The sequence below is a fragment of the Eriocheir sinensis genome, unplaced genomic scaffold, assembly GCF_024679095.1.
Source record: "Eriocheir sinensis breed Jianghai 21 unplaced genomic scaffold, ASM2467909v1 Scaffold816, whole genome shotgun sequence".
Lineage (NCBI taxonomy): Eukaryota > Metazoa > Arthropoda > Malacostraca > Decapoda > Varunidae > Eriocheir > Eriocheir sinensis.
The window spans coordinates 121,375-147,316 of record NW_026112182.1 but is presented as its reverse complement, the minus strand read 5'-3'; the positions used below and the strand labels follow the sequence as shown (position 1 = coordinate 147,316).

The 25,942-nt window shown below is 39.3% G+C and overlaps 2 protein-coding genes across 4 annotated transcripts; both read right to left on the bottom strand.

Annotated features, from left to right (window-relative positions):
* Positions 1 to 682: 682 nt before the first annotated feature.
* LOC126994525 (probable 28S ribosomal protein S6, mitochondrial) lies at positions 683 to 19,423 on the bottom strand. Its single transcript, XM_050853842.1, has 4 exons — positions 19,261 to 19,423; positions 6,671 to 6,810; positions 2,443 to 2,604; positions 683 to 862 (listed from the first exon to the last, which is right to left on the bottom strand). Exons 1-4 carry the CDS (start codon positions 19,306 to 19,308, stop codon positions 760 to 762), a joined length of 453 nt encoding a protein of 150 aa, XP_050709799.1. The 5' UTR covers positions 19,309 to 19,423; the 3' UTR covers positions 683 to 759.
* On the bottom strand, positions 16,678 to 25,470 carry LOC126994523 (uncharacterized). 3 transcript variants are annotated; one of them, XM_050853840.1, is made up of 9 exons: positions 25,305 to 25,470; positions 24,975 to 25,098; positions 24,493 to 24,575; positions 24,199 to 24,337; positions 23,847 to 23,920; positions 23,575 to 23,688; positions 23,375 to 23,470; positions 23,176 to 23,243; positions 16,678 to 16,688 (listed from the first exon to the last, which is right to left on the bottom strand). In XM_050853840.1, the coding sequence occupies exons 1-8, from the start codon at positions 25,422 to 25,424 to the stop codon at positions 23,178 to 23,180; spliced, it is 816 nt and encodes a 271-aa protein (XP_050709797.1). In that variant the 5' UTR covers positions 25,425 to 25,470; the 3' UTR covers positions 16,678 to 16,688; positions 23,176 to 23,177. The 3 variants fall into 3 exon arrangements, with proteins under 3 accessions (XP_050709797.1, XP_050709796.1, XP_050709798.1); XM_050853839.1 differs by lacking the exon at positions 16,678 to 16,688 and having other exon boundaries at positions 23,030 to 23,243; XM_050853841.1 differs by lacking the exon at positions 16,678 to 16,688 and having other exon boundaries at positions 23,030 to 23,243; positions 24,975 to 25,019; positions 25,305 to 25,444.
* Positions 25,471 to 25,942: the final 472 nt, after the last annotated feature.

Below are 25,942 nucleotides of genomic sequence, written 5' to 3'. Positions count from 1 at the left end.
CAATACAGTCTATTAGTGCAATAATTTTTTTCAAAGGAAAGCTCTTCCAATCTGGACTAGGTGTTTTTTAATATCAGGAGCACCCACAGCTCTCCATGATGCTGTCCATTGTGCCCCTAAATCTTTTTCATTCATGTATATATAATCATAATCATTGTACACCAGGAATCAATGAAGTTGGTACTGTTGTTTAGTCCCAGTGTGTCATCAAACAGGCACAAAAAAATTGATAGCATTATCCTTTGAAAATAAGACAATTTAATTAATATACAATATTTGCCAGCCTATGAAATGTACCCTTGCCAAGGTGGTTTTGGTAAATATATTTTAGTACATTTTTACATTTACTGAAAAGTGATTGTGATTTATTTTTTATTTTTTTTATTGAGCAGGTTGTCCATTGCTTTTATATATATATATATATATATATATATATATATATATATATATATATATATATATATATATATATATATATATATATATATATATATATATATATATATATATATATATATATATATATATAAAAATTGAGCTACATGGATTAAATCAAGTGATATATTATATTCATTAAGACATATGCTTGGGACTAATGTAAAAATGCAATGTCAAATCCTATAACTCACCCTAAATGTTTATATTCTAACATTCAAACACCACTTATGATTGAAAAACTCCCTTTCAATTAGTTTAAATTTATTTTTAAATTCTTTGTACATAAGTCTTACAACTAAACTGAAAATATACCTGTGATATTTAGAATGGATTGTAGCCAATACTAGTAGTTAACTTAAACTTCCTTCTCTGAGGGATTGGAACCCTTTGTTTGGCTTCTTTTATCATCTTTTGCACCTCAGATCTGAAATAAGTATATTGAATTTTTTTAGTCCAAAATCCAAAAACATTGCAAAATTCTATGATTCAATGCTTCCAGATAAAAAAAAGAAGAAAAGAAATTAGCTGAATGGGGATCTTGCAAGAGGGCAGGACTGTACTATCCAGTTTCCCAGTGTGAAGTGGAGGAAAATGCAATATCTCATTTGCTCCTCTAAAAGGCCTATGAGGCAAAGTAATATATTTCATTTAAATATCATGCAGAGATGAAAGCATTGCTCACCATGTTATATTTCTTGCAAAACAAAGCTATAGTTGGGAAAAGCTGACAATACCAATTTCTGCTTCCCCTTTGTTTATAAAAATGATGCAAAGGTGAGTGACATCAGGCTTCCAGTGATAGTGACCATTTAATGATTTACGTAAGTGCATATAATGACTATCTTCATTTTGTTGCAAAAATATATTTAACATATATTGCAACATATCTATAGAGGGGGAGCAGGAATTGTCACTGCCAGGTTTTCCCTACAATGTCTTAATTAGCAAGGAACAAAGCAAAATGAGCAATGCTATTTTAAAACTCTTGCTATATTTTTATACAAAATTACTTGAAATATTAGAATGCAATATCATACTACTTTGCTTACAGCCCTTCAAGATATTGCATTTCTGTCTGCTTTACACACAGAACTGGATGTGGTGCTGCTCTCTACCAAAATTCAGTTTAAAGAGTCCCCTACTGAATAGAAAATAAAGTCTGTTAATCTGAATTCCAATTGGTCTGAAAATCCCAATAGAGATGCTCCTCTTTTTTTTCTTTTTTTCTTTTCAGAAAAGGACACAGTTCAAGGGAGTGAAAAAAAAAATGGGAAAAAAAAAAAAAAAGCGCCCACTACTGCTCCCGAATAAAGTACAGAGGAGTGGCTACCAATTATCTGATTTTACAAGTGTGTGTGTGCTAGTGTGTAATTCACCATGGTCTGATCATGCTCTGAACTCACAATCTCCAGCCAGTACACTCCCTGAATAAGCTTTTAGAGCTCTGATGATGGATCTTTCGGTACAGGTGGAACCTCACACAAACCTGGGAGATGAGACCCACTCCCTACTCAGTACCCAGTGCTCATTTACTACTGGCTGGACAGAGATCAGAGATTAAATGAGATTGCCCATCTCTCTCTCCACTATGCCTGGGAATCAAACACAGGACATCTTGGTTGTGAAGCAAGTGTGCTGATCACTGCACTACACCTCTGTGTATATGTGTGTCATCTGAAGCTGTCCCAGGGATGCCAGTCTTAACTATTTATATTCTAAAAATGTTTACATATTGTAACTGAGAGTTCTCCAGTGATAGAGATATGAAAAAGGTTGCAGAATTGAGCCCATTCAATTCACTTCAAATTCCTGGCTATCTTAAACCTTTCAAAACATGACCTGGTTTTGCTGCTCTTATCATAATTTTTTCAGACTCCTATTATTTATAAAAAAGTGATGCCATATGTTTAAATACTACTTCCTTGTACAGCAACTGCCTATCTTGAGTTTTGTTTATCTTTATTTCCCAAACTATACATTACAAAATATTTAGATATAACATACCTGTATACTGGTGGCTTGATTTCTTCATGAAGTGTACAGACTGTTGACGGAAGAGTTTCTTGTTTGAATATGACAGGTCTTACCAGATCAACATCTCGCTTGCAGTTATCACGTATGTCATCTAAGTTTGAGGGTGGTGCCACAAAGTGAAGCAAGAAATAGCTGAAAATAAATAGGTTAGAGTTTTTTTATTGATATCATATGGGTATTGTCTAGTGTACTTTTGAAAGCACACTTGACAATATCTATACTCCTCTATTTTATATATATTTACACAAAGCCTTTGCACAAGAAACAAAAAATGTATTATCATATTTGACGGCTTATAAGACACATGGGCTTATAAGATGCACCCCCAATTTCGGCAGGCATTTGAAAAAAAAATATAATAAACGGGTTTAAGCCACGAGTACCAGGTGAAGATTTTTCGCCCGACATTTAAAACCCTTAATATTTGCTGGGACCTACTAGAATTGGTCCTACTTTGAGACTCGAGGGTACTGCTTTGAGGTGTAAACAAACATGGTGGAGACAGAAACATTCAGAGGGGTAACGGGTATATTGTGCATCATATTTCTTTGTTATTATTCTACATCATAAGTCTAGTTGTTGTAATATTCTAGCACATTTTTAAAACATGAGGAAGTGTGAAATTTCAAACTTGAATGTGCTTTAATGTTTGTTGAATACATATGTAAAGTTAGAATGTTAAAAGACAAGTGCAAAATGGAGAAACAGGAACTTGTAAATATCGACCTATCTTCTCAATATCTCGTCAATATTATCCATACATTGATTGTGTTTATCAATCAAACAAAGTAAAAAGTTTTATGAAGGTCTGTCTTACCTCAATGATCCCTGTCTACTAAGGAAACGTAGCGTGTCTTGCGCGTGTTGTCAGGTTTGGTGTACAACCGTCCACTAGTTTGTTAAGTGCAAACATTAAGTTAATTAAGTTAAGTACTACTGTTATTCACTTTTACTTTGGAAAAGAGTTGCCGTTGTTGCTGTAAAAGCGATTGCCACCTTGTTTACATTTGCGGAGAGGTTTGCAGTTTAATTTAAGTGCCACTGCTGCACTAAAACTTCACTAGCCAGTGACCCAAAGCTGAACCTTGACCTTAAAAGACACAGGGTGATTTTCAGGGACATTTTTTTTTTTTTTTTTTTTTAAAGAAAAGTGCATCTTATAAGGCGTCAAATACGGTATTTATTCTCAAAATAAAGTATATTTTTTTACAAAGGAATTTTAAATTTTCAACAAATCTGTCACAAGCAATATTTTCACATTCTATTCAGAATTTCTTATTAAATCATGCTTGATTCCCTATGTTTAACCTGATAAAACCTTAAGGACTTATTCTAATCAATGCCATCCACTACATTATAAAAATAATACAATACCATTTTTCCATCATAATTTTTTTGCTACCAAGATTACTACCAGTGCAGTACCCCCCAAGCATCACAATTATAAAACTACAGTAGGAATCTATGTGACAATGCATTTTTTCTTTTTGACAGGCAGGCACTTATGTCATCTTAATTTGCCCAGATACTGTCAACCTCATGCAGAGACTGAGTGCCTGTGGGGTATCTCATCTATTTGATGCAAATTTTCCTCTAATCAGTACAGTTACACTGTAGGGGCATATAAATGTTCATGAAAATATGTTTTGAGTATAAAAGATATTTGTGGATACTAATTTTATTTACAATATTTTATTTTGGGCAGATACTTGGTCAACTCATGCAGAGACTGAGGCATGGGGTATCCCATCTATATATGCTATTGGCTCAGTCTTAAACAAGAAGCATGTAAAGAGTTGTAAAGGAAACCACTGTCTTATGTTAGAATAAAAAAAGATAGGCCTCCTCAATCTGGCGATGTATGTTACTATAATAGTCTACCAAAAAGAAAACAGGACTTGCAACTGTTTTCTATGGTTTATCATCTATATCAGCTATTGGCTCAGTCTTAAACAAGAAGCCTGTTACATTTTAAGGGAGAAAGAGGTGAGGCAAAGAAAGATATGTGTGGATAAATAGGGAACACTCCACACACACACACCCTCTCTCTCTCTCTCTCTCTCTCTCTCTCTCTCTCTCTCTCTCTCTCTCTCTCTCTCTCTCTCTCTCTCTCTCTCTCTCTCTCTCTCTCTCTCTCTCTCTCTCTCTCTCTCTCTCTCTCTCTCTCTCTCTCTCTCTCTCTCTCTCTCTCTCTCTCTCTCTCTCTCTCTCTCTCTCTCTCTCTCTCTCTCTCTCTCTCTCTCTCTCTCTCTCTCTCTCTCTCTCTCTCTCTCTCTCTCTCTCTCTCTCTCTCTCTCTCTCTCTCTCTCTCTCTCTCTCTCTCTCTCTCTCTCTCTCTCTCTCTCTCTCTCTCTCTCTCTCTCTCTCTCTCTCTCTCTCTCTCTCTCTCTCTCTCTCTCTCTCTCTCTCTCTCTCTCTCTCTCTCTCTCTCTCTCTCTCTCTCTCTCTCTCGCTCTCTCTCTCTCTCTCTCTCTCTCTCTCTCTCTCTCTCTCTCTCTCTCTCTCTCTCTCTCTCTCTCTCTCTCTCTCTCTCTCTCTCTCTCTCTCTCTCTCTCTCTCTCTCTCTCTAGATGGATACATGGAGTGACATATGAACAGAAATAGAGGGAGAGTCGGAGATTTTTGTACAAAATTACCTCCCGTTAAATCATTCATGTCAATAGGGAGAAAGTATGCAATATTTGGGGTCAATTGCATTTCGGGTAATTGTAAGATTATAATTCAAATAAATTCATGACGGAAAATAAAAACGGAAGAATCAATGTTTTACCAGCGATTCCAAGGTGGTGTATTGGCTGACATGACACATAATTGACGTCGTGTCGGAGCTTCACCGAAACTGGCATCACGTACACTTGAGGCACACAGCGGAGCAGTTGGATATAAGACACCAACCCTTCGCCACCTGCTGCCCGAGTTAATACTGTCTCACCTTCCCAAAACCGTTATGGTTAGATGGTTTATTGTACATACGTAGTAAACGCATAATGTACAATGTAGCGTAAATATACATTGTTCATGGCCTACAAGCAACCACCGGGAACTCAGCCAGACAATCTCCTCCTCAAAGTCACCTACCCTGAGCTAAGTACATTTAAATTGATTTCCCGTGTGGTATCTGAACGATTAAAGTATCATCAGATTCCCTGTGAGTAGTACAGATCTGTAGTATTCAGAAATGTATTTATTGTACAGCTCTATGCCAATCCATTACATCTGGACCATGTAAGTGCTGTTATTTGGTGGTAGTTGGGGTTGGGGAGTGTTTATCCAACTTTGAAGCGTGTCATCATTACATATCCGACCAATTCATAATTTGTTCTGTGAAACCCCATTTAATTTTTCACAGAGAGAGAGAGAGAGAGAGAGAGAATTAGAACAAGCTCACACCAGTCTCCTTTTAATGTGTTGCTATTGGGAGGGCAACATCCACTGTCTTCCTCCCTTTGGGTATGTCTCCAACAAAATAACAACAGGAACTACACCAACATTCTTGACAAAAATGTTTTATGATCTTCTAGGGGTATTTTACATAAATAAATTGACATTTATGCAGAAACAAAGCTCAATGTTTGTAGTTCATAGTAGTAGGTATAACCCCCACTACTGATCTTGCCACTGCCAGGCCTCATCCCAGAGTTCCACTTTATCTACCTTCAGAATTCATTTGACAAATGGGACAACTGAATCCTCTGAGAGGTCAAGGGTTTTCCAGGTGCCCACACACCAAGCCTTCCACAGATTTACCCCCAGGTCTGGTTCTACAGGCGGACGCCAGATCGGAACCACCCCTGCTGTCCCCAAAACAAAATCTAGAGCTAGATGATACCCCCACTTCAAAATGCACTCGTCATAGGTGGCAGGCTTGTGCACTGCAAATGTATCAAAGGGGTCAGGCCCCCCAAGCAGAACTGGATTGGGGTTACAACCAGAGCATCGACCTTAAACTCTATCACTTATTCTGAGTTAAGCAGGGTTAAGGGTTTTACGGGGAGGGGTTTCAGACCTCATCCCAACGAATACAATGTTCTGACTGCTCCACTGCAAGGATAGCATCAACTGGCCAAAGTAAATTTTGATACTATCCAGATTCAGCTCAACTTTCTTGTGCAATTACATCTTGTGAGAAGCTCATTTCAGTTTCAATAAAATAGCATTTCTCTTGCACATATAAGGATACAAATGGATAAATACCAACCTTCCTTTGGAGTGTATTTGACCATGAGCTTTCATCCGGTAGGGAAGGTCTCTTGCACCCAAACTCTCAATCTTGCTTACAAATCCACCTTCATCCAGGATAGATTCTGCAACTCTTTTCACTGTTGTTACTGTTCTAGTCTGGAAATAGAAAATGTGATAAATTAACCATCTGGCGCCACTATAAAAATTGCCTGTGCCATGACAGGCTCAGGCCGACCATCTGGCCCCTGAAGAAAGCCTACCGGCGCTATAGGCGGGGATGTATAAAATATATATAAATATATATATATATATATATATATATATATATATATATATATATATATATATATATATATATATATATATATATACATACATGAATTATAAACCAGGATGGAATTCACACCAGGGGAAATTTTAGAATTTCAGGGGGAAATATTTGGATCACAGATTGGCAGACTCAAACATTTAGAATATTGATCTTTCTATTGCTTTCAAGCTCCTGAGGGCAGCACAAAACGCAGTGTGCATCAGTCACATAATGCAAGCAGCCTATTGGACTGTGTACCACAAGACCCTGAACCATACGGTTCAAAATATCTTACCCATAGACAGGGCTGCTGCCCTTATGCTCTCCCTAGGCCTCCTGCAACAAGTACCTCCCCAATCCCCTCCACTTAAGTGATGCTGCTATACCCCCTCCCACAGGGGAGGTGTGCACCTTTTAAATTAGTCTTGAAAGTTGGGGAATGACTTTCCAACACATGGTGGAAAAGGTGCAATATGCAAAAAGGTTGAGAACCTCTGATCTATATTAACTAAAGTTAATTACACAGGAGCAATGCCATTGCAAACTTTTTTTGTTTCCGGTTATCCTTTGTTTTGTTTTGTGAAAAAAAAAAAAAAATGCAGCCTTGATATTCGAATATAACTGGAACTCCTAAAACTGAAAAAGTAATTACTATGATCACACAACAGCCTTTATTTAAAGAAAAAATAGAAAATAAAGCTCATATCACAGATTACTTCTATTTTAAGAAAAAATAGAAAATAAACCTCATACCACAGATTGCTTCATCTTTCAACCCTATTAGTATATATATTGGAAAAAAAATTGCAGGCAAAAAAAAAAAAAAAATAAATAAATAAATAAATAAATAAAATCAGTGTTGGCCTTGGGTTAAGGCCCGAGTTAATACGGGGTATTTTTCGACGAATATATTTAAAATCGGATGGGTACATGTTTTTCGCTCCGCATGGCCGGGAAAGCCTAAACTGCCAGGTGATGAGGTTTGTTTTCGTGAAATTAAAACCCCTCCCCCCTGGAGGCCATTTTTAAATGTCCCGCGCTGTTGCGTCATAGCCGGACACACGTGCCAACATATGTGGTATCATTCAGTGCTTGTATGTACGTAAAAGCTGCATTAGAACATTTTTTCCACCTTTTTCCACCATCACCTCTTACTCCACCACCACCAACTACAGAATCAGCTACATTGCCTCATGAGACATCACTGCAGCTCCGACCACAGATTATTCACAGCTGATGTGTGAACATTGAGCCTGATTACAAGCAAAACTTTCATCACCGTGTCGCTTTCTTAGCTACAAACACTGTTCGAGAGACAGAATAGCTCTGTACGGTTGTGTGGGAACACCTTGACCTGACACCCTCATCTTTGATTGATTAAAACTTTTTTTTATAAAGGGGGAACAGATGCCTATCATTCTCCAGTAAGTCAACAAGGTATACACAACAATATGTGAAAATTTCATGCCAATCAAATAAATACCAATGGCAAGACAGGGATGAAATAGAAAAAAATCTTTAGGAGCCAATATCTCAAAAAGTATAGTTTTTTACACTTCAAAAAATTTCACAAAATCGGTAAAAAGCCTGACTGACTTTTGTTATGTATCATTTAAAACTACAACTAAAGGACAATTTTTGCCCGGTATAAAATTTTAAAAAAATGTCAAAAGAAAACGGGACACAGTGGAGAAAATTATAAGTGAAAAATTTGTATTTTTTTTTTCGAAGACAAAACAAAAAATCCAAAATTTTCTAGCTGGGAAATGTAGATAGGTAAACAAAGTTTCTAAGGTAATTTTTTCAAAGCAATTAAATGAAAAATAAAGTGTGAAAAAAAATACACTTTGTTTGAGTCTCTCCTAAACTTCACCCAAATTTACTTAAATTCACAGAATATCATGCCTTTACACCTACAAACAACATACTAAAACTTCAAAGCTATTGGACGAACCATATGGGCAGGAGGACACCCCACCATGTATTCCCCCCTTAAGGGGAGAGTCCGGTTTGGAGACCCCAAAAATATAAAAAAAAATGACTGTGAAAAAAATATATTTGGTAGGTATACATTTTGGCAACTATCTCGCAGATTGAAGATGATAAAAAAAACTCATAGTAAACCTGAAAAAAGCTTCCTAGTGTGTTTTAACGGGATCGCGATCCATCAATAAACTTTATCAGCCCATATCTCAAAACATAAGTTATTCCCCTTCTAACGTTAACCTTGGAGCCAGTTTTAGCTTGATTTCAATGAAACAAAGACTAAAAGGCAGAGGAATACTTTCTCTTCAAATCATCGTCGCTGTTTTTTTATATATGTCTGGTTTAATTTTATATTAATATTTTTTTGGTCAAAAAAAGGCAAAAAAAAAAACACACAAAAAAGAAAAAATCATAAAACAAATTCAAAAGCTGAAATGAAAAATCTAACGACGAAGAAACATTTCATATTATAACGTCTCTAAGTCAAAGAAAAATGAAGGTTGTGGGGCCAATAATAACGACGGAGATTCGCTTTTAAATTTTCGTTGTAGTTGTAGTTGGAGGGGGGGGGAGGGGGACAAGAATGGGGGTCAATGTCTAATGTTGATGTAAATGATGCCAATACTTCACAACATAAAAATCAGAGCGATTCATGCATATTTACCGGAGATATGGCACCCCCGATCTAAACCGGACTCTCCCCTTAAGGCACTATTCATCTAATGTTGCATCCCAAATGGGCCCTCTGATTCATAGCTAAGTATGCAAACCACTTTGCCACGAAGGTGCCATATTTATAAAAATTAATTATCATAATTTGCATTATCAGGTGTTATACAACAATACATCTATTCTGGTACTGTAACAGATTTTCCTTTGATCGAATTGATCAAAGGAAAATCTGTTACTGTACCAGAATAGATGTATTGTTGTATGAAAGTTACCAACTAATGGCTGTATCAAATTTCTAAGAACACCATAATATTTGCCATAAAATTATGCTAAAGTAAAAGTATAGTACACGTCTTTATAAGCTTAACAAGACAATTACGCAGCTATGAGTTAAGTCAAAATGACTGTATTTATGCTGTGGCATAGCTCACCAGTTTACCTTAAATCCAAACACAAGAAAGCGTTAAATACAGTAATTTTATTTTCAGGAGTCCGTTCCCAGCATTACTGTGTTCAATAGGTGTCATAAAATACACTGTATATGTTTCCAACATATTTTTGCTAAAAACAAAGGATACTTTCCTTGTTTTCATTCAATGTTTGCTAATGTTCGACTTTCTCAGTAATGAATAGCCATATCAAAATGGTAGTGACATTTGCCTATGAAATGTATACTCTTAACTATATTACAAAGACAATTTTGTGTAGCTCACCATTTAATTCTAAACTCCACCACAATAAAAATATATGGGCTACCATAATAAAAAAAATTCTGACTGTCATCCATGATTTGTCCTTAATAATATGTGCAAAACTATAGATTTATCATTTGTTTTTAGTGAAAGGCAAAAGTAATACAAGATGCACTATTTAAAAAAAAAAAGTTTTTTTTCTGCATCTCAGGAACTAATTGTCATATGGAAATTTTACAGCCACCATAAGAATCCTCATAAAATTCTACTATTGCACATGCATTTACATTTATGTTGCCCAAGAAAATCATTAGCTATGGAGTTGAAAACCTAAGGTAAGTTAAAGAATGTTTACACACACTTTATTCGGCATACATAATGGCTCTATATGTTGTTTTATTTTTCTATCATCTCATGTCACATGGCAAAGCCAATGATATATTGTTTACAAGGGTGAGGGTATTTTGTAGGGGTGAAAAGTGATTGGGACAAAATATGTCTGCATGCAGAAAAAACACCTAGAGGTGGGTATGCAAATAGCCATGGAAAGTAAAACTTATTGAAACTATTGGTGAGACAAAGAGTTCAGCATCCACAGTGTGAGAAAGACTTCATTCCGTGAAGAACAGCACATATGGAGGTGCAGAAAGTAGGTGCCCACCTCCTATCTCTATCAATGATGAGCCAGCAGGATACAGAATAACATTAAGGTAAGATAATGATGGGGTGTTGAGGGAAGCAAAACCCCTTTGTAGGTGATGTCATGTTTGATTTGGATAATGAAGGTATTAATTGAAGGGGTCAAGATTTGCCCCTTCCCCAACGATTAGGTTTAATTTATTTTGACAAATGCTTTATTAGCCCTCTCACACACGATGACACGAAACGCGCCATAAAAGTTAAAAAATTGATTAAAAATTAAGTTTTCGGTGAAAGTGCGTCAAATTTGGAGTGTCATTTGTTGGGATAAGTTTCTTAATGGTAACATATGGCAACCTTTCTAAGGAGCATAAATGAGGAGCATGGAGTGATTTTTAGTTGTTAGCCTACTCTGACGGGAGAGGAAAAAATACAGTTTTCTTGGTGTAACTTAGGAACTAATAGACGTAAGAAGATTTTGAGGATACCATAAGAATCCTCACTAAATTCCACTTCGAAACATATATTCAGCTAAAAAAGTTGGCCCCACAAAATTTCGAGATAGCAAGTGGGGAAGAGTTGGTACTTAGGATTTATTGTCTACAATACTCTATACGGAGACTTGAAACGAGTTTCTATTGTTTATATATATTTTTCCTCTATTTTTATTTGCGCATGTTCTAGTATAAGTCTTTATGAAGCCATTGATACTAAATTTATTGGGGTACGACATATCTGTGATGGTAAAATACGTACTGGAATATAGTGTCGCGGCGGTAAAAAAAGGCTGGTCGGGCCTGAGAGATGCATGGTGAGTGGAAGAGAAACTTACTGGAAACTTACTGTGCGCAAGAGGGTTAAGTATGCAGAGGCTAGTAACTATTGGCGGCCATGTTGGAGGATTGTGTCAACATGTGGGTCTGACTTCCTCGTAGCCTTGTGAGGGCATAGATGCCTATCTTTCTTGAGTTACTACAAAGTGTGAGGGTGAGACAGGGATAATATTTAGCTGATCTGTCTCTCCCCACTAATTTATCACTTATGGTTTTCACATGTTATTGAATATATGTGGTAGTGTCCACTTAAATATGGAAAAAACAATAGTATGCAAAGTCAAAACATGATTTACATAAAATGCACGAAGACATGCATCCTTCCTACTCCGTGTCAGTTAGCTTATTGGAAACTGCTCTCAGACGCATGGATTTTAGTGCTGGCTGGGGTCAATGGTTATGTTAGCCTACTGGGGAAGGTGGGGTGCTGAACGTAAAGGTAAAGTTGGGGGCACATGCAATAGCTGCAAGTAACCTCAGTGCTTATCACCTTCACATTGGCCCTTAAACCTGTGATGGACAAAAAAAAAAAAAAAAAAAAATGCCTTATGACACATGGCCAGTGTGACATCCCCTTAATTTCATTTTAGTTATGTTACTTTAGTTATGAAACAACCTATTATAAAGGCTATAGTCACGATTGAACCAAGACAAAAATGAATCAAGGTGGTGTTTCTTAGTTTTTCAAGACACAGACTATTCTGCATAAAATATGATGCTAAATGTTATGGATATAGTTTTACCTTGAAATGGCTATGCTGTGATTCAGTGATGAGTTTACTCTTGTACTTTCATAGTCATATTTTGGTAAATAAAATGAACCACCTGAAAAAGCATCACATTTTACTCAGCCTGTGTCTGTGAAATAGACCAGTCAGTTTGGAACTGAAATTGATAATGCCCCCAGAACAGTTCTATTTCTTAGTGTTTTAATGTTTGTTATTAATTTGCTTTCTCTTTTTCATAAAAATTACTTGTATTGAGAAAATTCAGTAAACTAATAATTTCCAATGGCAGGTCTTCAACAGCTATCTGCAAGTTTTCAACATTAAAATCAATATTAAGGCATGCAATAATCAACACAAATTGCTTATTTCTGTAATGAACAGAAGTAATAAATATTCAAGCATAAGAAAGTTAGGAGTGGTATTTACAGAGTTTTACATGTCACATGTCTGACAACTTGTACTATTCTTCATTGTTTATGAACATTTCCTCCAGAAATGGTTAAATGGGAGGGTCAATAGGAGGCTTTGCCACTCCTTATTAGGAAGTGGTTAGGTCTGGTTAGACTGCTGTAAGGAGTTTTGATAAGGGGAGAAGCCACCAAAGATATTATTCCAGATATACACCCATCACACTTCAAAGGACACTTGTGCTATATGAAGTACTTTGTGCTCATATAAAACACTGCCGTATTGCTGTGCCATTGCAAATCACTCATTCGTGATATTAACTTCTTAAAATATGGTCTGGGAGAAGTATATCAAGGGATTTATTTCTGTTGATTGCATTTTTGTGGCAGTGTACAGGTCAGCTTTGGTATAAATTTACTTATTTCAGGTCAGGTTAGATTTAGTTTGGTAAGCTTTTACTGTTTATGATAAATGTAATATGCTTTGCGCTGCCCCGCTGGTTGTTGTCAATGAGGTTGGCAGCCTGGTGGGTGTTGCTTCTGAAATCCACCCCCCCCACCCACAATTACAATTCTAGTTTTGGTTAGATTTGCTAAGTTTGTTTGCAATAAATACTTGTGACATGCTTTGCTAAGCACTGTTTTCAATACAGGAGTTTAAGTGGTGGCTCACTTTGACAGTGGGTGAGTCTGCCTTCCTCATAATCTTGTGAGGGCTTAAGTATTTATTTTTATTGAGGACATGCCAGTTTCATTTATGGCGAGTCTTGATGTTTTTGCTATTAATTTGCAGAAATCTTTAAATCTTGAAAGGGTGCAGAAGGAAGGGGAATTTGTGAACCTAACAAATTCCATGAGGAATAGTAGGCAAATGTCAACATTTACCAGAAATAAGGGGTTTCTTTGCTTTATTGCCATTTCCTATTTTCAAGTTTTTTTTTTCTTTCATTTGATTATGATCTTTTGAGTGTTCTGGAGCATCATTTGTTGTGCAAATGAAGAATAATCATACTATGACCATGAAAAATATTTACCGAAAGTAGGTTAGATTATGCCAGGTTGTTTGATTTAGATTCATTGGATTTGTGAAGTTCATTTTTTTACAACAAATACGTGATAGGTTTCACACTTCACAACTGAAGTCACTGGCGACGGAGGTTACAGTGGTGAGCTGCGGGCTTACGCCTACCATGGTTGCACGGGTTCCCACACACATTTCATGGCTATTTTCACCGTTGACTTTTATCTCTACACTCTTTCCTATGGCTTTACTGGAGTTATGGAGGTAAGTAGACAATATGAATGACAACAGAAGAGCAGTTGGTCATGTAGACCGTAGAGAACAAGATATTGGCACATGCATAATACCAATCTTGACCCAACTGACATGGCCATTATGGTTATTTTACATTGGCACAACAAGTAATGCCTCATAACACTCAAAAAGAGCTAAGACTAGCAAATGGAAAAAAAAAAATGAAAATAGGAAGCAGCAAAAAAGTAAAGATTTACCAAAATAAAAAGTTCCACATGCCATAGTGCAATGTGTGAAGTTATAGATATTTACTGAAGGAGAAAGGGATAATACTGAAGAGAGGGTAGCCACCTCTTGTGAGTAAATACTTACAATATGGATTCTTTTTTGGTCTCTGAATGCAGTGCAGTAACAAATGACTTCCGAAAAATAGAAGGGGGTTCAAGGGGGGCAAAGCTCCGCTTAAGAGAGGTTGTAGGGGGTAAAGCCCCGCTGTTCAAGGGGTTGAAGGGGGCAAAGCCCCCCTATTAGGTAGATTACGTTGTCAGTTTAAATTTATTCAGCATGTAGTATGGGCTGATGGATTGATTGATTGATTGATTAGACTAAAATCATGGCCCCACAACTGCACTGTTGGCTGACGGAAATACGCAGTGCGGAATGGGGCATGGCAGCGGCGGGGGTGGGTCCACTATGCAAGCCAATGGTAACATGTGGGAGCGGGGCGGTGGCGGGTACACCTCAGGCAATGAAAAGTTTAGGATTTAGTGATATCTGGAAAAAAAATTCTATCTCCATAATAAAAAGCATCATATTTTGGGTAATTGTGGAGAATCACTCCGCGGGACTAAATACATGTCCCTTAACCATAAAAATATGAAGGCAGAAGTACTTAAAAGTAAAGAAAAAGGCTGAATTAATCCCCTTCCCCCAACGATATTGGGGGACCCGCGGGAAGTTGGGTTTTTTGGGTGGGGGAGCATATTTAAACTACTCCAACCGAACTCTACAACCTAACAGCTAACGGGGGCCCTTGACTCCCCTGCTAACCAAGGGGGTCTGCGCCCCCCCTGGGCCCCCACCTTTCCTTTACTGGACGGAATATATTGTTGCAGCGTGGAGAAGGAAATATGGTGGAACCGCTCACCACCATCCGGGAACATACGCCAAATAGCTGGCAAAATGGTGAGTGTGCCTCCTGAACCTGGGACTGTTGCTCCTTACATCTACCGCATCTGTCCGCCATTTCTTCATTACAAATACTGGTGAGTGGTGAGCCGGGCAGGGGCAAGCCAAGAAACACATGACCGCGACGCCTATTATACAGAAACCCCATGCCGTTCATGGGTATTTGGTTTCGCAAGATTCCCATGATCCGCGATCGACAGGACTATAATCAAATGGGGAAAACAGGCTTTCATTCTACCATCTCAATTGAATAAAAAAAATGGATTTCTAAGGCAGGGATGTAACAGAGCCTCACACTTTGCCATGAGAAGGGAGAGGGGTGAGGGAGGGGCAGGGGCATCATGAAGGTGAGGGATGAGCGCGAGTCAAGTGTGGCGTGCGGGGGCGGGGCAGAGGGCGGCGGAACGTGTAGCACGCGTGTGGCGGTGAGGGGAAAGGAGAGTAAGTGGGTATTATTCTAGTGTTTGCCCATACTCACCCCTCGCAACCAAAATTGGCTAGGGGGCCATTGAGACTTCGGGGAATGCGGTGGTAAATATGAAATGCATCACAAATGCATAGCTTTTGAGTTATGGGGGGTTAAAAAATACCCTAGATGTAGGGAAATTCCTTACAATTACTTAGATGTAGGGAGATTTCATACATTCCGGTTTTTTTTTACAATGTACGGAAACCACGCAATTTCACTCACTCTCCATACCAAAGGGGGGTTCGAGGGGGTCGAAGCCCCCCGTTACAGTATTAAGGTCATAATGAACCATCTACTAAACGGTAAGTAATTTACATCATAAGAATCTTGCAACCGTCATATACGACTCTGTATTCACTTACTGGTAGCACATAGGAACACGTGAAGCAGGTTCGAACGCAGGTTACTTGTGTTCAATGTCCATCAGTTAGCTGTTAGGTCGTAAATTTTGGTTGGGGTAATTTAGGAGGGGGGGGGGGTCCAGGGGGGGCACAGCCCCCCCTTGTTTAGCAGGGGGGTCGAGGGGGCAAAGCCCCCTTGTTAGCAGGTCGTAAAGTTCTGTTGGAGTAGTTTAAATATGCTCCCCCACCCAAATACCCCGACTTCCCGCGGGTCCCCCAAGATCATTGGGGGAAGGAGATTAATTCGGCTTCTTCTTTACTTTTAAGTACTTCCGCCTTCATGTTATGGTTGAGGGAAATGTATTTTGTTTTTTTAACTATGACATATGGAGGCGTATTATCGTATTATGGAAGCGCGGAGTCAATATCCACAATCACCTTGTAAACTGGAAATATAAACCCGTGAAGCAGATTCAAAATGCAGTCAGTAAGGATTCACGTGTTCGAACAGCTCAGGCAGGAGGTTCGAGAGCCTTCACTTGCTCTAGAACCCGCAGTACTGTTTAAGGCGCGGCGTTGGACGGATCACAGCTAGCCGATGGTTTTGCTTGTGTAAGTGATAAACAATGAAAATACACTGTGTTTGGTGTCACGCACTCTTCGTGGAGGACAGAAACCTTGCAATGCAGTGACAACCTACTAGAGAGAGGGCATGAGTGTAGTGTAGGCGGTTTAAGTGAGTAAACACAGCGCAGATGGCCTCCGGCGCCACGCCAGAAGGTGAGGTGTGCATCGTTTGGTGGGTTCACTACGCTTCTCTCCCAAAACAAGCTTGGGGATCCAGTAAGTGCGTGGTTTCCGTATGGGAATCACTAAATTCGTCGCAAACGCTCAATTTAATGGTAATGGGAGGAAAAATCCCTAAATGTAGGGAATTTCCCTAGATCTAGGGAGTTTTTGTCCCCCCCCCCCCTAAAAAAATACAGGATTGTGATGGATTTCGTGTCCCCCACCCGAAACCCCGTGTTCCCACCAGGTCCCCAGGCTTGTATGGGGGGGGAGGGGGGAGTATGGGCAAACACTAGAATTTTACCAACAAGTGAGGAGAGAGGCTGCGCGTGATGGCGGCCAGGCGGGTGAAGGTGGGGCAACACCACCCACCCACCCACCTGCATCCCAACAGGTGTCATAGGCAACACTGCTTACCTCCCAATGGCCGCTTCCGCCACTCCCACCAAAACAAATGTAGGCTATTCATTTTCACTGGTGTTCTAATGTGATTTTGTTGATTTACTCGATTTCATGCTCCCCCACCCAAAAAACCTGTGTTCCCACAGGTCCCCCAAGATCGTTGAGGGCAGAGGATAGGCATAACTTGAAAAGAGGCATAACTCGAAAAGTAGACATTTGCGACGGAAAAGAGGTACAAAATCACGCAATTCACTATACTTATCACCAGAAAAACATGAACCACGTAAGAAAATCATTGGTTGGGTGAAAATGTAAATTGTCCGATTTTCCTTTAACACTCGATCCCTTAGCAAGAGAGAGAGGTTCTGTGCATTACTGAGCATGGGCAATGTCGCCATCAAAATGGAGATGGCCCACAGGGCCGTCATTGGTGGCTTTATTTACATAATATATATTTTCGCCGTAAGTAGAGCACAAAAATGCTTCATTTCAGGTAGACAGCATCATTGCAATGGCTGCTGTTACTCCACAATTTCCCTGCTCTTCGTAGCCCTCCGCACTACCAGGTGTTTTAATTTTGTTGAAGGGGAGATGAATATGTTATTTCTTATCATCACTTGTAGACGCAGTACCGGTATATGTTTGATGCGCCGGTAAAACTATAGTGGTACAATAGTATGTGATACCTTGGAAAGGTTATTATTCCTGTGGGAGCAATATTGGAGGCAAGTAGTGATTCTCCAGTTACCAAATTTTGTGCAGAAATAAGCAGTCAGTGTCTCAAAATTAGTAGGCTACCCTCTCTTCATTATCCCCAGAGAAACAATTAAACAGTCACAAGAGTAAAACCAGAGCCATAGATGACTGGCTAAGATGACACAGCAGTCTAAATGTAGAAAAATGCAGAATCGAGGTTTCCAGTGGATGTGGTTAGAACGGAAGATTAATAATGCCCTATCAGAAGAAAACAGGGTAAAGATTCGTATTAGGTCCGTGCCAGTATCTCATAATCTATTTTATGAAACATCAGTATCTCTTCATATATCTTTTCTACAAACCTTCAACAGTCATGGAAACGCTTCGAAAATCCAATTCAATGACTTTTTTTTACTCTTGAAAATAGGGGATAATGTTTACAAAGCACGTCGTCTGGCTGCGGCGACACTGCAGCCGCTGCAGCCACAAAATAGCTCGCAGAGGGCTTAGGGTCGGGGAGCATATTTAAACTACTCCAACCGAACTTTACGACCTACTAACAAGGGGGCTGCGCCCCCCTCGACCACCCCTTCTAACTAGGGGGCCCCCCTGGACCCCCCCCTCATGTATATGTGACTTATTTCAGCGAGGAGGTATTTCTCGCAACACCGGCTGCAGTGTCGCCGCGGCCAGCACCAGAGGAGGCGACGCTTTTAAACATTATCCCTATTTCAAGAGTAAAAAAGTCCTTGAATTGGATTTTCAAAGCGTTTCCATGACTGTTGAAGGTTTGTAGAAAAGATATATGAAGAGATACTGATGTTTCATAAGGTAGGTAATGAGCTACTGGCACGGACCTAAAACGAATCTTAACCGAAAACAGTGTCAAACACCGGGGTGCGAGACAAAATTGTAAATAAATATCCAAAAGTTTAGTCCACCATCGAGTAGATTGGTTTTAAACGATATTTAGCTCTTTCCTCGGCACAAGCTCTTTTCGTTTGTTTCCATTCCCCTCTTGGAGCTGAACTGCAGCCCTGCACTGTGATGCGGGTGTGTTGACACAGCCGCCGCCACTGCCAGGCCATCAGGTGATCGCCACGCCACGCCTCGTCTCCCAGGGCTGGCGTCCTTACTCTATACTGTGGCCAAGGGACAACAACTGTTCCATATACGATCCATCAACCCGCTCACCGTACCTTGGGCATGTGCTTCACGATGAGGGATAATTCATACAGCAGCGCCATGCTCCCTCCAGCCGCCGGCCCGCTGTTGTGCGCCGCGCCGAGTGCCGCCCGCCGCGCCGTGTGGCCCGTTTTTCGCCGCGCTTTTCAAACACTCGCACACGCTCTCTTGTACTCCTGTTCGCAGCCATACGGGTCGTCCACTGAAACTGAGCACACTTGTGTCAGACCTGCATACTTTCCCCTAACAGCCAGATGGGAGCCAGCAGCTACAGTCTATCGACTATCTATCATCTGCATCGATAATCTAACGTACAAGCACACGAAAAGACAAGCTTATATCAAGTAACATAGGCACATCATGTACAATCGTGGGACACAAGTGATGACACGCTGCCCACCGAGTTTCGTTCACCGGCCCCGACTTTAAAATATATACACCGCATGGAAAGAGGCTAATGTTCAGATATGTCACTACATATACACTCTCCATAATTTATTAGATATGAATTTGTCAGTTGTGCACATTGATAACAACTTTTAAATTCGCCGACGAAAATGTCTTTACATTTCGTTCAAATTTAGTCAGGGACAGCTAAAGTTGTTTACAACGCTATTATGCATTTGAATAAATGTATTTATTCCTGCAACGTCCTCGCAAAGAAAATACGAAGAAAACATTGATAACGTGCACAAAAATTCAGATATGGTTTAAAAATATGTAATACCACCGTTTAACTCTCGCTTGACAATGTTATGCAATGACGTTATCGACCATGCCAGCCGGCGCATTTAAGAAACTATAGTAGGCTATTATAAATTGAAACTAATTACAAAGCTACTATGTTGCATTTGAGAATACTAAGCGATTCGTTTGCATTTATGAAACTAGGCTATTACTTTGCATTTACGAATATTAAGTTGTTATTATGCATTTAAGAATACCCTGGCTATTATTTTGCAGTGACTTTTTTTTCTTGAGAAATTAATCTCTCTCTCTCTCTCTCTCTCTCTCTCTCTCTCTCTCTCCAGAATGCACACTGACGACCAAAGCCGAGCAAGTATTTAGCTAATGGAATGCAGAAAATCTTATTACAGAGCGTGCACTAGTGGAAACAAGAGCATTCATAACATTTTTTTAGAGAAACAATCGTCGTGCAGTTGATGCTCGATCACAGTTTCGCAAGAAAAAACCTTAAATAATCTCACACCCACACACACTTTGATCCTTGCACACACACACACACACACTTCTTTTATAACTCTAATACAACTCTGCTGGATCAGACACACGCCAGTCCTCGTCGACAGACCGACTTGGTCGGCTAGATTTCGATCGCCGATAGAGTCTGTCGGCCAGGCCCGTCCCCAGAAGTCTAACCATAGGGGGGCAATTGAAATATCAAGGGGGGCAGATCATGAGAAGGCTGTCAGTAGCATAGAGCAAAGAGTTAGTCCCACCTATATCGATACATGGGTCCATAGTTGTCATGGCTAAAGTTGGGATATAATAAAAACAGTTCTCTCTCTCTCTCTCTCTCTCTCTCTCTCTCTCTCTCTCTCTCTCTCTCTCTCTCTCTCTCTCTCTCTCTCTCTCTCTCTCTCTCTCTCTCTCTCTCTCTCTCTCTCTCTCTCAGAATATACATTTTGGTATTACCTTAAATGATGAGGAAAATTACCTCAGATTTACAGATTTTACCTGATTTTAATTTTAGTATATATATATATATATATATATATATATATATATATATATATATATATATATATATATATATATATATATATATATATATATATATATATATATATATATATATATATATATATATATATATATATATATATATATATATATATATATATATATATATATATATATATATATATATATATATATATATATATATATATATATATATATATATAGATATAGATATACACACACACACACACACACACACACACACACACACACACACACACACACACACACACACACACACACACACACACACACACACACACATCCCTAATAACCCATTAATAATTGAGAACTTAATAAGGAATGTAATAGCAAACACCAAATCAAATTTAATAGATATTATTTCCTTATCATGTTTCACAAGTAGGACATTGAAACTAAGCAAATTTAAATGCGTTATTTATGAGGACGAGGACTGCATTGTTTCTAAGGACTGCATACCAATATACGCATCAAATTACTCAGACGAGAAACAGGCATGTCTTCCTCATAGCAAGACATATAAAGCAATTGCAAATCAAGGAAGGTAAAGCACAGCCAGGAACACTGAAAACCCCAATACACATCATGCACAGTAACCAAATAAAAAAATGGCATTTATTTCTCATAACCAACTAAAAATCCCAATCAATATTCACATTATTCAAAGTACACATAATGCACAGTATCCAAACCAGGAAGACATTTATATTTCATAACCAAGTTAAGCCCCTGATCAAAATACACATCATTCAAAATATGCAGAAGATAAATAGGCATGCATTTCTCATAACAACAAGGCACTGAAGGCAAGTGTAAATCATGGAAGATAAAGCACACCCAAGAACAATGAAAGCCCCAAATAGACACACACTGCATAACATCCAGATCAGAAATAGACATGCTTTCTCATAACAACAAGTTTAAAGTAACTCTAGTCATGAAAGGCCACCCATGAAAGAACACATAAGAATATTCAAAGCCTCAATATACACATCATACAGAATAAACTGATCAGAAATAGGTATGTACTTTTAAAACCCAACACCCCAGTAGCCAATATGCACATCATTAAGTACCAATATGAGAAACATAGACATGTTTTCTTCATAGCAACACATTTAAAGCAAGTGTAAATCATGGAAAACAAAGCAAACTCAAGAACATTGAAAGCCCCAATATACACATCATGCAAAGTAGTATCCAGATAAGAAATAGCCCAACCTTTTCCTCATCAACTCCAAGCCCCAATATACACATCATGCAAAGTAGTATCCAGATAAGAAATAGCCCAACCTTTTCCTCATCAACTCCAAGCCCCAATATACACATCTTGCAAAGTAGTATCCAGATAAGAAATAGCCCAACCTTTTCCTCATCAACTCCAAGCCCCAATAAACACATCATGCAAAGTATCCAGATAAGAAATAGCCCAACCTTTTCCTTATCAACTCCAAGCCCCAATAAACACATCATGCAAAGTAGCATGTCATACATTTGAAATAAATTTCATATCTGCTGTCTGCTGATGCTCTTAATACAACTGAATCTTCCTGCTTCTTGCAGCAAATTTATGGAGAAATTCATCCATATTAATTTTTTGAGTGTAGTCAGAGAGAAATGACAACAATACAAGGTTGCTTTTTCTTTTATGGGTCATAGATCGCCTGTATGGTACTAGTACACGTGAGAGTGTTGAAAATGATTCTTCACATACTGCCTCGTAGAGACATTCCCAGATCTCCTCGATATTAACTGAGAACCTGATAGTTGGGGTGGGGAGTAGGAGGGGAGGAGCAGGAAACTTGGTAGTTGGGGGGGCAGCGAATCTGGTAGGGGGGGCAGTGCCACCCCGTGCCCCCCCTTATGGACGGGCCTGCTGTCGGCTCCCTGCTACGGGCCGCCTTTGGCTGTACATCTTTTCTCTTGAAGTGTCAGGTTGCTTTTAAAGACATTTCTATGCTAACCAAAAGATTTCCATCCCACTCCTATTCTCCAGATTCTCCGTAGTCTGGCGTAACTGGGTCAATTAACAACGGAGAAATTCAAACAGGTTTAATTATATGATTTTCTTAATACAGTTCAAGGAATTATTAGATTCTATGTAACTAGGTACAGGCGATAAAGAACAAAAATCATCGCCACTTCGCGATGTCTTGGCACCACCTCCGGCTGGACGAACAGCCCCTCAGTCGTGCTGGGTCACGTTGATGTTCACGGGAGAGGCGAAACCTTCCCCGTGGTGCTCGTCCTCCTGTTTATGTGAATCAAACAATCAAGGTCGTAAAATAACTAAGACTTCGTATTTCTAGCATATTGAATACACTCGGCCAAAACAACACGAGCCAAATTAATGGAAACTTTCGCCGATTGTAATTTTCTCACCTTCTTTGAATGCGAAGTTTCGAGAGGCTCAGAAGGTTCATCGTCTGAACTAGATGAATTTCGGCCATTTCCATCATTAACAGAACGTTTTCTCTTCTGGAACCAGAAAATTTGTCTAACTATTGAGGCGTTACATTCACACCTGGCTCTACTTTTTATTGAGGTTCAAAAATTAAATAGAAACTAGTTAACATATATACCTTCAAAACATCCAAGTTTGTTTCAGCCTCTGCATTTTTTATTGCTTTCTCTGCATTTTTTATTTCTTTCTGCAAGTTTTCCAGCACGCAATTGCAGGTCTTCACTCGAACAGCCTGCAAACCATCGACATCGGAATTAATAGAGACTTACGATGATAATTACACCAAAAACAATGATTATTGGAATAATGGAAATTCAAGGGGAAAAAGGTTAGAAAGATCAATAAAATGACCATCGCAAAGGTCAATAAACAAATTAAAATCCACATCACCAGGGTGGCCAGGCCGCGGCTGTAGATCCGTTGCAGCCGCCCGATGATGAACACTTCCCCGAGGCAAGGCTTGTCTGCCACAATGAAAAATCTTTTAGATCCACTGAACTCATTAAATGGAAAAGGGAAATTGTGCTTATAGCATTGCCTGATCCAACTACAAGCATTTTCATCTTTCAAAATTTTAGTCCTGAACAGTAAGAAAACATTTATGTATTCAAGAAGCTTACCGGCATGAAAATAATGAACAAGTTTTTATCCTGACCCTTAGTTTCGTAGTTGAAATTCAAAATCACCTGCATTTATTGCCAGAGATTTGTCAAGTTATATCAAACAAATATGAAATATATACCATTAAGTTTCAGGGCCTCGAGAATACTTTGAATCCTGCCGGTGATCTCCAGAGTGACGCGACATGGCAGGCGGCCAAAAGGATGGACTGCTAGTACAGACGCTCCCCGCACCACTACTCCTTGCACACCGTCCATTAGCTGCACATCATGCAGTTCAGAATTTACAGTAAGCCTCATTCGAGTTAATAAGTGTTATTAAAGCACAACTCAGTAAAAAAAATTCAACTCTGTATGATACTCTACTGAAGCGGATATCTCTTCAACGCAGTCGTATTGTGAATTTGGTCACTTGCCTTCTGAAGGTAGTCCCTTGGGTGTAGGTATGATCCTCGTATGTAGTCGAGCGCCAGCAGCCCTATTGCATCTCCTCTTTGAACTGCAAGGTTAACGTTAACAGCAGTGTCACAAGGAGTCTCGAAACACCACAATAATTTCACAAAGAGACAAAGCACGAATTCAAACTTCGTAACGGTAAGGGACACCCAAAGGTGGGAAGGCTACGGAAACTTTGCTCCTCGATCACACAAACTGTGCACAGATGCACGAAACTTCACCGCTCCTTGCCGTTGGAACAATAAACAGTTTGCACGTGTATGATTATATGAAGGTCAAATATGCGTTGAAAATTTTCACAAAACTTCCGGGCAGTAAAACTAGCTTCCCTCAAACACCTGGAACAACTACCGTGGATAGATTAGGGCACAAACTGAATCAACATACGACTACTTATTTCGGTAACATCGTAAAGTAAACCAAACTAGTTCATAGCACCCACCAGCAGTACGGACGAAATCCCATTGGCCGACTCTGTGCGTCAATGCTGAGGCAATGGAGAGGACAGTGGTGAAGAGGCGGGAGAAAGGCACCAATCGACCCAACGTGGCGTGAATGGATACCACCTGAGACACGTAGCACATACGGAAAAATGGCCAGTTAAACTTCACAATGCACAGGGCAGCACTCAATCACACTAAGTGGGGGAAATCTCTTATTCTCCATTACTGACGATGGACTCATACCAGATGGACTAGAGAACAGTAATAAATTAGACTTGGTATCTGGAAACCCATTATCTTATTCGTCCCATGAAACAACGCTAACCTACCTTTTGGCATACTCGATTAACAGCTGGAAGGCTATAAAGTTCGCCTATGAAGGTCCTGGGTGTGGGTGACGAAGGCGGCGCAGGGTTACTCGAGGGCGAAACGGTCTGGGAGGCTGTCATATTGGCGGCGGCCCTCCTACGACTGGTTGGTGCTCCACAGCCGGGCTCGCTTGAAACTTTACGGTTCGTTCAGCTCCTATTGTTTCGAAGCTCGTGATGCTAACCAGTTATTAAGACCTTTGTACTAACTTCATCGCGATTATTGCCAAAAAAGATTATTTTCTATTCTGTTTGTTGGGGATCCTCTTATAACTTCTGTGGTCATGTGGCCGTATTTCACATTTTAGTATACGGACAAGTTTGAGTTTATCCATTCAGGACTAACTCATGTACGGTACAGTACAGTCTGACCCAACAAGCTGCGAAGGGCCCCGGCCATGAACAAAAGGTTTCGAGTTCCAAATTTAGATTCCTGCCGCGCATGAGCAGAGTGAACTTTTCAATATTTGTTATTTTATCAAGTAGTGAAACATGTTCCTATACAAATTATTCAGTTACATTTTCAGGACCATAGATGAACCAACAATGTCAATGAGATAAATAAATCAGGAAAAACACTGAGAAACTTGAAAGTGTGT

Coding starts and splice junctions, on each gene's coding strand:
- LOC126994525 (XM_050853842.1), bottom strand. CDS start 19,308: ATGGCGCTGCTGTATGAATTATCCCTCATCGTGAAGCACATGCCCAAG. Junction 6,811..19,260: donor TCGTGAAGCACATGCCCAAG/GTACGGTGAGCG, acceptor TTCTATTTCCAG/ACTAGAACAGTAACAACAGT. Junction 863..2,442: donor ATCAAGCCACCAGTATACAG/GTATGTTATATC, acceptor TACTTATTTCAG/ATCTGAGGTGCAAAAGATGA.
- LOC126994523 (XM_050853840.1), bottom strand. CDS start 25,424: ATGACAGCCTCCCAGACCGTTTCGCCCTCGAGTAACCCTGCGCCGCCT. Junction 24,576..24,974: donor GGATTTCGTCCGTACTGCTG/GTGGGTGCTATG, acceptor TTAACCTTGCAG/TTCAAAGAGGAGATGCAATA. Junction 23,921..24,198: donor CGAGGCCCTGAAACTTAATG/GTATATATTTCA, acceptor TCATTGTGGCAG/ACAAGCCTTGCCTCGGGGAA.